Below are 13,176 nucleotides of genomic sequence, written 5' to 3'. Positions count from 1 at the left end.
CTAGGGCACTCTTTAATGCTTTGAAAAATTTCATTTTCTGTAATTTATGCTCCTTTCAATCTAATCAGGAAGTGATTTTCAATCCCAAAATCCTGTTCGCCTACCTTCTCATCCAATTACGCTTGACAGTTGTCCACCAATCCGTTCACGATCCTACTCACTAACCGACCTATCCCAGCGCAGCTCCAATGATGTCACACTCACACATACAGCAGCTGACAAGGCGTTTCGGCTTGCCCTCCTAAACTCAGATTCACGGTAACTAAATCCAAAAATTGCGAGCGCTAAGTAAAATTCAATACACAAATTTGCCAGTTTACTACAGATAGGTAACACAATCGCTTCAGAAGCATTACTGATTTATCTCTGTGGCCTTTCACTCTGACAGATACTCCTTCTATCTCAGTTTCCCTGACTCGCAAGTAAAATTCAACCAGTAAATTTCACTCTCAACTGATCATTGGATCCTCCTGGTGCACATAGGACTCACCAAACCTCAGTCGAAAAAACCTACCACTCACTTTAACATGCACTCTTGAGTTTGTCAACCACGCCTGATTGATCTATTAAACAGACAAATTACAACATAAACCAAGTGTCTCTTACACTTATTCAATACTCCGGAGTCTTAGACCACTCATGGTCCATATACTAACAACCATGTGGACAATTTTTAGCACAAAGCGTCACACACATGTGAAGTTCAACAACTTCTCTGTTATCACACTTTGGAGTACTCAAACTCTTTAAACAACTTCATCTGGAGGACGCAGACCCCCTAAACCCTCACAAACATCACAATTCACTTGCTATTTGCTTAAGCTGTGCAAGCGCAAAACCTGTTCTATTCACACTGTCAGTAGAATGCCAAGAACATCATCTAACAAGCATTGGTAAACTCCAAGGTTTTGGGAAAGTCATGGTAGGTTCTTAGGGAGACATAGGTGGTCATTTTGACTTTGATGGTAAACAGCGCCTACCGCTGCGGTGATGCCTGCCAAAATACAGCCACCGCGGCTACCATCCGCCCACCATATTATGAGCACTGCCGGACGTCCGCCACAAGAAGGGCGGGAATCCGGCAGTGTTCATGGTGGTGGACGGTGTTAAGGTGGCGCTTCTACCACCAGCACCGTCATGCCTGTAGAACGCCGCCTGCTGTATTATGACAAGTAATATGGCCTGCCGGTGTTCTGCTGGAAGGGCGCTGCTGGAGATAGCAGTGCCCCTTCACGTTCCCTGCCAGAAGACTTCCTGCTGCAAGGTAAGTTGGGCTTCCGACAGGGGAAGGAGGTGGGAAGGTGGGGGTGCTTTTTGTGTGTGTGTGTCTGAGTGTGTGCATGAATGTGTGAGTGAGTGTGTGAATGGGTCTGTGTGTGTTGTGTTCCTTGTGTGATTGTATGTGTGTGAGTGAATGTGTGTAAGAATGGTGAAGTGAGTGTGTGTCTGCATGTCAGTGTGATTGTGTGTAAGAATGTGTGCGAGCATGTCGGGAAGTTTGAGTGTATGCCAGTGTGAGTGATTGGGTGTATGCGTGGTGCGTGTCTGCGGGTGTTTGCGCGTCTGTTTATCTGCAGCAAAAGGACAATGAAAGGAAATGGCTCAGACACAGGGGTCTCCAAGCAATCTGAACCATTTAAGAAGCAATCTCTAAGGGTCAGCATCAACCATTAACAGTTAAGCTATAAGGTTAAAGTTAAAAATAAAGGCATCAGGAACTATTCAGCTCCTCAAACAGAACCTTTACGGAGGATATCAAAATAGAAAAGGTGCCCTCGTTCTTTGTGCAGTCGAGCTATGTTAAAATCTCCTAAAGATTTTCCCACGTTGTAATTGGTCAGAAAATCATACGTTTACAGTCAATCCAATAAGATTTAAACCACAAATCTAAGATATAATTAAACTGTCTTTCACACATTGATGATTGGCTCCTCTTCTCCTGTTTGCATCGGCCAGGTCCTTGGGTATCATTCTTGTAACAATCCGTACTCCACTTAATGCATCCATTGTTGGTTCCTGGGAACATTGCTGTCTCACACAACAAACTTTACAAAGTAGCGACTGCTAGTGCAAGACATTCTAGTAAGCAGTTCTCATGAGGAAGTTAAAGAAATCTGCTAAACGTTTGGTCAACACAGTGTGAACAATACATCACTATTTCTCTTGACATACATTCCCATGATTTTTTTCAGACATTGCACCTTAACATGAAGCTGTGCAGACTAGGCCCAAACCTTGCTAACTTAAGGCCTACAAATAATAAGCAAGTACATTACATTAAATCATCAATATAACATACTACTATAATTTCTCTACACATACACTTTGAATAATTATTAATATGCATTCTCTAAAAGCATTACGTATTCATGACGGCCACTCAACTGGGCACATTTTCCAAGTCGCACATTATTTTTACTATCAGTCTAATTCTATGCAAATTCTCAACTCATGATATATGAAATTAATTGATAAGAATTCAGCATTCACATCAGCACAGCCATTGGTCATGAACACAATGGTGGGGAGGTGCCTTGCCTGTTATTTTAACGCACAAGACCTTCTCCACTGTGACTACACTGTGTCTGATTGGCCCTGGAGTCCACCAGATCCAGCACTGAGGCAGAGGACGGACGTTCTGTTTTTCCACACTGCTGTCCGACCACTGGAGAAGGTCGCGCTGACAAGTGTAAATAAAAGGCCAAGACTGGCCTCCCTCGAACGGAACTTTAAACATCAATTTTACATTTCACAACAAGTGTTATAACCATGTCCATACTTGTTTATGACTGTTTTTAAGCTTTGACTTTTGTAACTTGTTAATGCCAATTTTGCCTTACAATAAAAATAGATTATGTAGTTTAAAAAAATATCAAGGCCTTGTCACATTGCTCGAATTCCTACTACAGGGCCAACGCATGCACAGCAGTGAGCCGATATACAGGGCTGACAATTTTACAGTAGAAGTATACAGCATGTGGGCAAGAACTTGGGCAGCCTGGCTGCTACAGAACCTTCTCCCTCACAGCTGAAAAAATTGCTCTTAAGTGGTAAAGAGGTGTGTACTTGATATTATTGTAGGAGCATGAGATCTCAGACTCTTGAGAGTAACTTATTTGGGCACTCTTCAACATGGTCATCGTTACTGCACAAGATATAAAAATTTAAAAAGCCAAGACCTCTGGGTTGCAATTTAAATTAAAAAAAGACTGTGCTCACTGGAACAGAGCATTGATTTTCAATTTACCTGAAGAATCATTTAGCTTAGCATACCACACTGGAAAATTGGTTGGCGAAATGAGGAATAGTAACTAATGTATTACACATTGTATAATTAGGCTGGTGCAACCATGAAGAGGTTAAGGGCAAGATGCACAAGGCGTTTTGCATTTCTTCATGGTCTGAATCTCTATTTCGGGCCATTAAGAAATGCAAAATGGGCTTTTCTGATGTACAAAGAAAGCCCTTTAAAGAATCGCAAATTGCGATTTCTACTCTGAAGAAATTGCAATTTGTGATCCTCTGAATAGGAAATCGCAAATAGGGATTACCTATTTGCTATTCCTATTCAGATTTACAAAGCATTTTCTAAATCGTCAAGTCAATGGTAACCATGTGCAATTTTAAAAAAGCACATCAAGAAGCTTGTTTTAAAGTGCAATAGAGCGCACACAACCCCCTTTGGCATATATGCATTCTACATTTGAACCACTATTTTTGGGTGCACCAAGGGGGGGCCTTTTGTCCATGGTCATCCTTGGTTTTGCATTTCCCAAATAGTGAGGAAATCGCTATTTGGAAAATGCAAAACCGCCCCATTGTCTCAAATGGCACGGGATTCCTATTTGCGATTTCCTAATAGTGACTCCTACTTTGTAGGTATCGCTATTAGGGAATCAGTATCTTTGTACATAGAATTTTGCATTTCTATGAAGTTGCTACTTAGGAAATACAAAATTGCATTTTAGTACATCTAGCCCTTTCTGTTCATTATAAAGCATGTGTTAAGCTTCGCTTTCACGGGTCTTAGAGCAGTTTCAAGAGACTCTTAAAGCTTCTCACTAATCAAAAGAGTTTAGTATCTTATATTTATCTCTACCTGTTTACTTTATTGTTTGGTTTTACTCATGAGAAACTGTCACTCTACGTATCACACTTTCAATCCTTCAATGTTACTCATATGTGCATTAAAACTATGGAAATGTCACACATAAGCAATCTGAAAACTTGGCAGCTATGAAATATGCTGAGCCCATTAGGAAAGACCTGATTAGTGGAATTCCCAACATCCACATCTTTTTCTTTTGCCCATTTTGAAAAAGGAATGTACAGGTCGTAACAACGCCTAACTATAGGGGCATGTTGAACCGTAACCTTTTCTCGTGATGCTTCAAATTTTCAGGAAAGAGGTGAGGATAAAAGCCCTGTGTAAATCTAAAAATCTAGTCACCTTCCATGTTTTGGTGTTTATTTTCCATTATACAACCAATATGATGACTTATTCTCATGTTGTATAGAATGTGAGACGGAAGCCTTGGTGTTTTGGTCAGAACAAGAGTAGTAAGTATCAGAGCTATTAAGTAATAAAATAAAGTTAGTGGCTTTGAATCATTTGAGTGAATTTAAAGAAGCCTAACTAAGGAAGTACTTTCTGAGCCATGATTGGTTCGAGGTCAAATTGCAAATGCTAAAGGATAGCAGCAAAACAGATTACTTTAAGTTTTACATGTTGACACATTTTAAGAGTTCAAGTTTTACATGTGGACTAATTTGAACAGCTTATGTAATACCCTACTACACATTTATAATCCACACATAACAATGTTTGCAAACTTCATTTAATAAATGAGTACCTGTGTTTTTACTGTACCTTGTAGAACACACTATCATGCAGATTTGAAGAGGCTTTTAATGTGGCCTTTGTGAAAGCATATCCTTTAATGACACTGAAGACAATCATTCCCACTATTGTCATTCCGTAGATTAGCTGGTAAAAGCTCAAGTTAGGGTTTTCGGTTATGCTTTGCGGATTGCAAACTGGTGCAGAAGTCTCATTACTAGATGTACTGCAATTTCTCTACAAAACAGAAATACAAACTTTTAATCAAAACATCTAGTGCAAAAGTAGATTTGAATGTGAAGCTAAAACATGCACAATTTTGAAAACTTGTGTTAGGCAACACAGGGGGCAAAATGTTGAAAAGTAAACTTAATCAGCATATCACAACACCCACTCTAGAGCAGAATCCTAAGGTTCAGACACTAGTGCCCTATACTCAACCCAAGAACGTCTTCATGAACTACACAGGATGCCCCCGCGCCTTCTAGTCCAGGAAGGTCTCATAGTATGTAAGCTAACAGGCAATCTGATTGGCCACTCTACAATTTATCATATTGGCTTAAATTTAGGAGCATGTTTGTAGGCCTTATTGGATTGGAAAAACCAACAGATTAGCCGCAGTACCTGACAGCCTTATTGGACTGGCCTTGTGATCTGAAGGGGCAGTCGGCATTTGCTGAAAACTAAAATATTTACATCAAAGATGTTGTCTGTAGTTGATATGCCTACAGCTAATTACGTTTTAATAAAGTAAATACAACGGTTCGGAAACTGAGAGATAGTGATGTCACAGTTTACCATAGAAAGGGTAATATTTCTATTAGTCCTTTAGACTGTGCAAAAAGGAAATTTCTTAAAAATGTTGCATGTGTTTGCTTCCATTCACTTGAAGTGTTTGTTCAATCCTGTGTATTTTTTAATTTTATTTTTGTTGCTGGCCACAAACCAGTCATTACAACAAACAAAGACCCAGGAATTTCTTGTAATTAAGCAATATCATATTAATCAATTCAGCATCAGATTGTACACCGGCAACACGAAGGATAGATATATTGGTATGGTAAAAGGAGATAGAGAGCAACCATCCCAAAATTATTAAGCTGATCTGGTGCTCAGATTCTTCATGAATCCCATCATAATTTGTTTAAGCATCAATTTCCACCAGGTTCTTGGATAGGGATTGACCAACTCTGTAAATTTCACATATTTTGGCATAACATGATGTAGGTGGTAGCACACTATAATCAATCTATCCATCACCATTCTGAAGAAGACAAACCATGCTTATAGATCTTATCAAGAAATGCAAATCTTTTGGTAGCAGTGGATGAAAACTCCACATCTCCTACAACACAGGTATAGTCTAATGTCATTGAGTAAAGTAAAGAGTGCTCAACAGGTTAAGACACTATGCAACCAGTATAGTGTACAGCGCCTTTGGGAGAAACCTCTCACAAAGCTAAATAATACAAGTCGATCTATAGCACAAACACAGTGTTAGGTGGTCAATTCATCAAACAAGCCCATTAATTGTTCATTATGCATAATTTAGAATCCAACACAAAGGATGTAATACAAAAGAAGAAGGCAGCCAACTAGTGTTTCGTCTTGTAAACAACTTTTTCAAGGATGCAAAGTTCACTAATTAGACTTGTCAGTATTATCAAAATGTATACAAGGAACAAATCAAACAGACTGCACCTGAATGTGCACTAAATAAAACAGAAAACTAGTAAATCTGAGGTGATAAGTGCCCTTGATAATTGAGCGCACACCAATATTGTGTGAAGACAATGGCCAAATGGCTAACTTCTGGAAGTATGTGCCTAAGATTGTGGTCCAATCAACATAAAGGAGAAATACCAGTAAGGGAAATCTCAGGTCTGTTACCTCAGAAAGCAAACTTGTAAAAAGGTCTCACTTTGTAGAAAAAGCATCTGCAAAAGAAATGGTAAAGGAAGGGTAAAAAGAAAAAGTAAATAAACACCCTGATGCAATACTGATTATCTGAGCATTGGAATTAAAAGTAAAAAACTTCTTTGACCTGGCATACGTGTTAGCTAAAAAGTACTTCATGCCTGTAGTCAAAGCCACTATACAAGTGATTATGAGTTGTGAGTGTTAACATTGCATATGATTAAGGTTCCAGTTTCCCAATGTATTGGACGAGAGCAAAATGTGAGTGAAGACGAGGCCCTGATAAGCCTCCAAGTAGCACTATAAAAAGTGTAAAGAGACCTGTTACACGAAGTAAACAGTGAATAATGGCACAAAAGTACATAAAGTGTCTTCCCCCAGCACAAGTGAACCCCGCATAACTAACCTGAATTCAGAGTCGGTTGAGTCCTGGCAGAGTAGTGACAGTGCCGATAGCATAAATGAATGCATAAGTAGTAGGTTGATAAGAAACAAAAAGAGGACTCTACAGCTACAATTTGGACTGTGAACACGCCAAATGGGTGCCGTCTTGAAATGGAGTAGGCCATAACAAGTATATGATGTGTGTTCCATCGAGTAATACTAGAGTTACCGCCAAGTCAAGCTAGTTAGCAAAAGCTCTAAAATGGAGGTGCCTGAAGTCAAAGACTAGTTACTAGTATAAAATCTCAACTGAAATTGTTAGCGTGGTACCGTGAATTCAACAGGCAAAAAAAGCACTATCTTGGAATCAGTAGTAAAACACTGTACTGGGTATCCAGTGCAGTTTGAAACAAAGTGTATGAACGACCAGTGCAAATATAGTGTAGGGAAGACCAGGAATTTGAAAAATAAAATTGTGGTCATCAGAAGAAAAATTTGGCCAAGCCACTATGGCACAAAAGGAGAGTAATCAAAGCCAAGAGAGAGAAAGAGTCATAAAAGAAATGTAAACCAAGACGTGACAATAAAGGAATGGAGTATGGAACTCAGACCATGTAAGCAATCTGAAGCACGTATGTTCCAGATCACAAAAAGCTCTAACAAAGAGAACCTATCATATGTACAGAACAATAAACTGAAATGGCCTCATTTAGACCAATTGTGTATTTTAGTATATGGCCCTAAATGTATAAAACAGAAACTGCAAGTTTATGAGGATGAGTAAACAAATACATGTATAATCACACAAGGGGAAGAACAAATTATATAAAAATAAGTGTATGTGAAGAAATAAGTACATAGACTTGATGGAAAAGAGGATAGCTACAATAAATACAGTCAATATAGAACACAATATTTAACCTGTCATCCAAAAACACATGGAGTTCCCGATCTAAATTTAGTCTTTGGTCAACAGCCATAAGTTTGTGGATCCAGTTAGTCTCTAATTTTCTCAGTCTTTGGACTCTGTCACCTCCTCTTGGAAGTTCTGGGGCTATTCCAACTGCATGAAATTTCATCTGACTTAGATGTGTGATTCTGTGTATCGCATTGTAGTGTGTCAACAAAGGGTAATTACTGTTTTTGTTTCTGATCGCACAAATATGTTCCTGAATTCTGCCTTTCAGCTGTCTCTTGGTACTGCCGTTAGATGGCATGGACAGAAAATGCAATAAACCACAAAGTTGGTGTTACAATTGATTAAATGGTCAATACTGTGTTTAGTTCTGGAACTGTATTGGAACCACATCAATTTGTCAATAGAAAAAGGACACGTTACAACAACCTCATTAAAAGAACCCCTTTGATTGTGGTGGTAACCAACACCATTCAGTCTGACTCTTGAACTGATCCAAAAGCTGGGCATAATATTTTGCACAGTGCCTTGCCCCTACTATATGTGATCAACAGTTTTTTTTTTTTAGAAATGATGTTCTTAAGAGTAACATCCAAATTTAACACATGCCAATGTCTGTGGAGAATTCTATACAGTATATGACTGGAGCTGTTATATGGGGTAAAAAGTGCCACTCTGGGTTTATCCTTGCAGTTGATAGATTTGTTACTAAGCAAAGTCTGATGATTCACTCCCATAATTCTATGCTTGGCTTTGGCAATAATGTGGGCTGAGTAGACCCTAGATATAAACCTATTTTAAAGCCTCCCCAGTTCCTCAAGAAAGGTTTGTTCTTTGCTACAGTTATGTCAATCTTGCCATGTCTCCACAGGGTACAGATTGTACCTGTGACCTAGGGCGTGTGCTTGTTGCGTGAAGTATAGAGTTACAAGCAGTAGGTTTCCTGAACAGCTTGGACAAAATTCTAGAATCTTTCACATAAATGATTACATCCAGATATTCTAGCTATGTTTGGTTAAATCGGTAAGTGAAAGAAATCTTATAGGGATTGTTTTTAAGAAAAGAGGCAAATTGCAAGAAAAGTTATGTACTACCAGTCCAAATACGTAGTACATCATTAATATATCTTCCCCAGTATACTACATTGTTAATAATCTCTGGTGGACACATTGACTGAATGTAAAATTTTGCCACCCATCCCACATAGAAGTTAGCAAAGGAAGAGGAACATTTAGATCACATTGCCACGCCCTGACACTGTCGGAACCCTGAGCAATTGTGAATGAACACATTGTTGTCAAGTACGAGTGAAACCTTCTCAATTAACAAATTAGTATGTTCATACAGTGTGGTATCGCTTAAGGGGAGTAAATAACATGTGGCTTGTAGGCCCTGTGTATTAGGAATGGAAGTCTATAGAGAACAGATGTCCAATGTAACAAACCAGCATTGATCTTATCTGTCCAAACAAAGTCCATAAGTTGGTTGAAGAAATCCTTGGTACCGCACACATCAGAGGAGATATTAACTTCAAAGAGTTGAAGATAGATATCAATATATTCTGAAATATGCTCAGTGGGTGAGTCTATTCCTGAGATGATAGGGCTTCCTGGTGGAAAATCTCTCCAAGATGTGGGTTAAGGTGGCAAATGTATGCAATAAACCTCATGGTACCGCAAATGCTTTGTGGTTTTTCTGACCAGTAAATCCAGTCCCACATGTGTATTCCCCATGGGGTTTAACTCATAATTTCATGGTACTGATGTGGTGTTACCACTTCGCCAGCACTATGCAACTCCGAATTTGGCCCTCAGTATGCTGAGACTATTCTTGGTATTTCAAATGTGTGCAGAACTGTTAAGGGAAACTCAGTTGAGTTGGGGGAGGAGAGAGAAAAGTGTTAATTTGCTTTGGCATGTGATTGAACTTTTGTAATTTGTCTCAAGCTTGAAAGGGCTGCTTTGGCAATGATTGATGGAGCTGCGCTCAATTTGGCAGAGGCTTAGCATTCTAGTCTACTCTTGGTTTACTCAATTCCATGCAAGCCCCGGGCAGGGAACACATATAAATCATGAAGTGTTGCATTGCCAATATATTTGGCAGAGTTTGATGAACCTGTATGACATTTAGAAGGTATTTAGCAGATTTTGGCCCTCATTTGGACCTCGCCGGTCTTTTTCCAAGACCGCTGAGGTTCCGCCGGGCTGAAGACCACCAGTGCAGGCGGTCTCCCGCCCAGCGTATTATGACTGCTGGCAGCCCTCTGCCCTTTTTCAGACGGAGAGCTGCCAGCAGCCATACTGGCGGTCAGCGGTGCAGTGGAGGCTGCTCCACCTCCACTGCCACATCATCAGATCACCGCCCACCGAATCACAACCCAGGATTCGGCGTGGCGGTGTTCTGGTGACAGGGTGCTGGCGGCGAAGCAGACCTCTTGGATCCTGTTCCCTCCCGAAGGATCACCGGACCAGGTAAGGTGATCGTCCATTAGGGGAGAGGGGTGAGGGGGTGTTGTGTGTTGTGTGCGTGCATGGGAGTGTGCGTGTGTAGAGGGGTTGGGTGAGTGCGTGTATGCATGCGGTGTGTGTATTGTGTGTATGGGAAATGTGACGAATGTCTGTGTGCATGTATGTGTGCATGTATGTGTCCGTGTATGTGTGCGTGTCTGTGTATGAGTGGTGTGAGCGTGCCTGTAGGGGGTGTGGGGTGTGTGTGTGTATATCAGGGGGGCAGTGGGGGAGGGGATCCTACCACCTTTTCAGGGTGGTAGGGGGGTCATGGGTGTTGGGGGAGGGCTCTGGTGGAGGGGGAGGGAGGAGGATTGAGACCCCAATCAGTGCCAGAGAACGTATTCCCTGGCACTGATAATGCCTACCGCCATGGAGTTTGTGGCAGTGCAAAACCCCACGAAATCCATGGAGGTATGCGGGCGTCCTGATACCGCCAGCGGTATGGTGATGGCTGCTGGGCTGGAGACCGAAGCCTCCAGCCCAGCGGTCGTTACCACCCTGGCAGTCAGAGTGTAAAAGTGGCAGTTTGCCGTGGCGGTTACCGCCATGGCTGTAATTACATTTTTTTTCCCGCAATGTTGGCGGTATTATCGCCACTTTTACTCGAACCGCCAGGGTTGTAATGAGGGCCTTCGTTTTCTGTTGGTAATGGCAAGTTTTGAAAGGGTATTTCATCATACGTTGAGGGTAATAAAAGTTTGATTTACTGATAAATGTGTTAATGTTTGATGAACCTACATGAAATTAAGTTAACAAATTAAGGGCAGTGCAATACCAGTCAGTCAGGCCTTATAACTAACCCCTGCTGCTCCAGAAGGGAGTTGAATGCAAAGACTGGTCAAAGGCTGTGTGCAATAAAGAATGGTTAGATGGTATGTGAAATTAATACATCATAAAAACCCATGACATTCACTGACAAACACAGTGAAAGGTTAGTTATGGTTCAGTGAACATATGCATCTGTCATGTTCAATCCACACCTTAGCCAATGGCTAGGCTTTCCTGTTCTCTGTGTTTTTTTCTTGATTTTAGTGGTGTTTCTCTGTGTTTTCCCAACCTTTTTTAAACTGGGCTTATCAGTGTTTATTCAGCTGGTTAACCCCCAAAATATACAAAACTGTGTTTGTTTCAGCATTTAGAAAAACATTATTTTTTTACAGTGATTGTTGCAAAAGTGCATATTTAATTTAAATGAGAAGTAGTGTGGGCTGTGTGGTCTTCCCACTGGCAGTGTGTCTAATGGGTGTGTGTTAGACAGTTTTAAGCATAGACAGTATGTGTATTGCATTCTTAATAGCACTCACATCTCAGTACCTCTCACACTCACTCTGACAGGACTCTGTCTTTGTGACATGGCTATTAATGGATAATAAATGTAAGAGCGCCATATTCAATTGTTTTATTAAAAATTCCTAGACAATGGTGGGGTTCATTCACCTATCCCTTACTAAATATTACGACGTTGTAGGAGTGGCCAACCCTGCCAACAGCATAGTAAGGAAACCTTTAAAATATTTAACTACACCATAATAATTTGTAGCCTTTAGTGGCATCCCAAAACAACAAAACCCATGCAAAATAATCTTATACCAGTCTTTCTTGCTGCTACATTGTATATCTAAGTTACATTTTGTTGGCCCCTTCAGAAATAAATAAAAACAACCCATTCTCTCTGTTTCTTTTCTTGAATTGCATTTAGTTTGTGAATGTGCAGGTGTTTGACAGTGTTCACACTAATGAGGGCGGTTTCCCTTTCAGTGGGGTTTTATCAATTATAACAGTTTAAAACAAGATAGCTGACCAATAGTAGATAAAAAAATAAATGCTATGCTAAAATGAGTTAAACATGATGAGCGTTATCATGAGCATTGTGTTGCATGCTAATAATAGCAAATTTCAGAATTATTCCACCCTGCTTGTTGTAGTACCATGTAACTGTTATGTTGTTAATGAGGTGCTGCATCAGCTTGCCATTTGATGGACACTGGGAAGGCTTTGAAGACCATATGCATCACTTCAAGCTCCTGCAGGTTGATATAGAGTTGGCTGCCAGACACCAAAGGCCTCTGATCTCCACCATTCCCAAATGGAACCTGCAACCAATGTGAACTCTGGATGGAGAGAGGGCGGGTAGACTGCTGCAGGTCAGGTTGTCATATGTTTGACACCACCGAAGATCCTGAAACATCTCCTGCTGGAGTTGGATTGAGTCATAGAGGTAGCCTTGACTCTGGTATATGTGGGCCCACTATAAAGCATGCATGTGCAACCCAGCATTTGCGATGAGGAGGATACAAGATGCTAGGAGGCAAAGAAGCCTTAGACCAATCCTTATTGAAGGCTAAACATATGGATCCTTTCTTTAATGTCCTGCATTATTGAGGAGGAGGAGCTCTGAGTGCCTCAATGTCCAGAACAGACCCAATAACTGGAATCCTTTTCAAGGAGCACAGGAGATACTGCAGCTCACTAACTGTAAAGTGCAACAAGGTCGGACATTTGCCTGTCAATCAGAAGTGGTATATGGCTGACTGCGGAGAGCCCATCTTTAGAAGCCAATCAACAAGGTACAGCCTGTCATGCCTGACATCCAAATTTGGGCAACGGCC

At 40.7% G+C, this 13,176-nt stretch overlaps 1 protein-coding gene across 1 annotated transcript in view; it reads right to left on the bottom strand.

Moving 5' to 3' along the window:
• Window positions 1-13,176, bottom strand: part of ABCC12 (ATP binding cassette subfamily C member 12) — a 599,698-nt gene that overhangs the window by 309,072 nt on the left and 277,450 nt on the right. The window contains exon 20 of the mRNA XM_069217731.1: window positions 4,871-5,077. Coding sequence (XP_069073832.1) covers window positions 4,871-5,077 — 207 coding nt within the window. The remainder of the gene's footprint in view (window positions 1-4,870; window positions 5,078-13,176) is intronic.

The sequence above is a fragment of the Pleurodeles waltl genome, chromosome 12 (assembly GCF_031143425.1).
Source record: "Pleurodeles waltl isolate 20211129_DDA chromosome 12, aPleWal1.hap1.20221129, whole genome shotgun sequence".
Lineage (NCBI taxonomy): Eukaryota > Metazoa > Chordata > Amphibia > Caudata > Salamandridae > Pleurodeles > Pleurodeles waltl.
The sequence above is the reverse complement of the archived record's forward strand: the minus strand, read 5'-3'. Positions and strand labels throughout refer to the sequence as shown.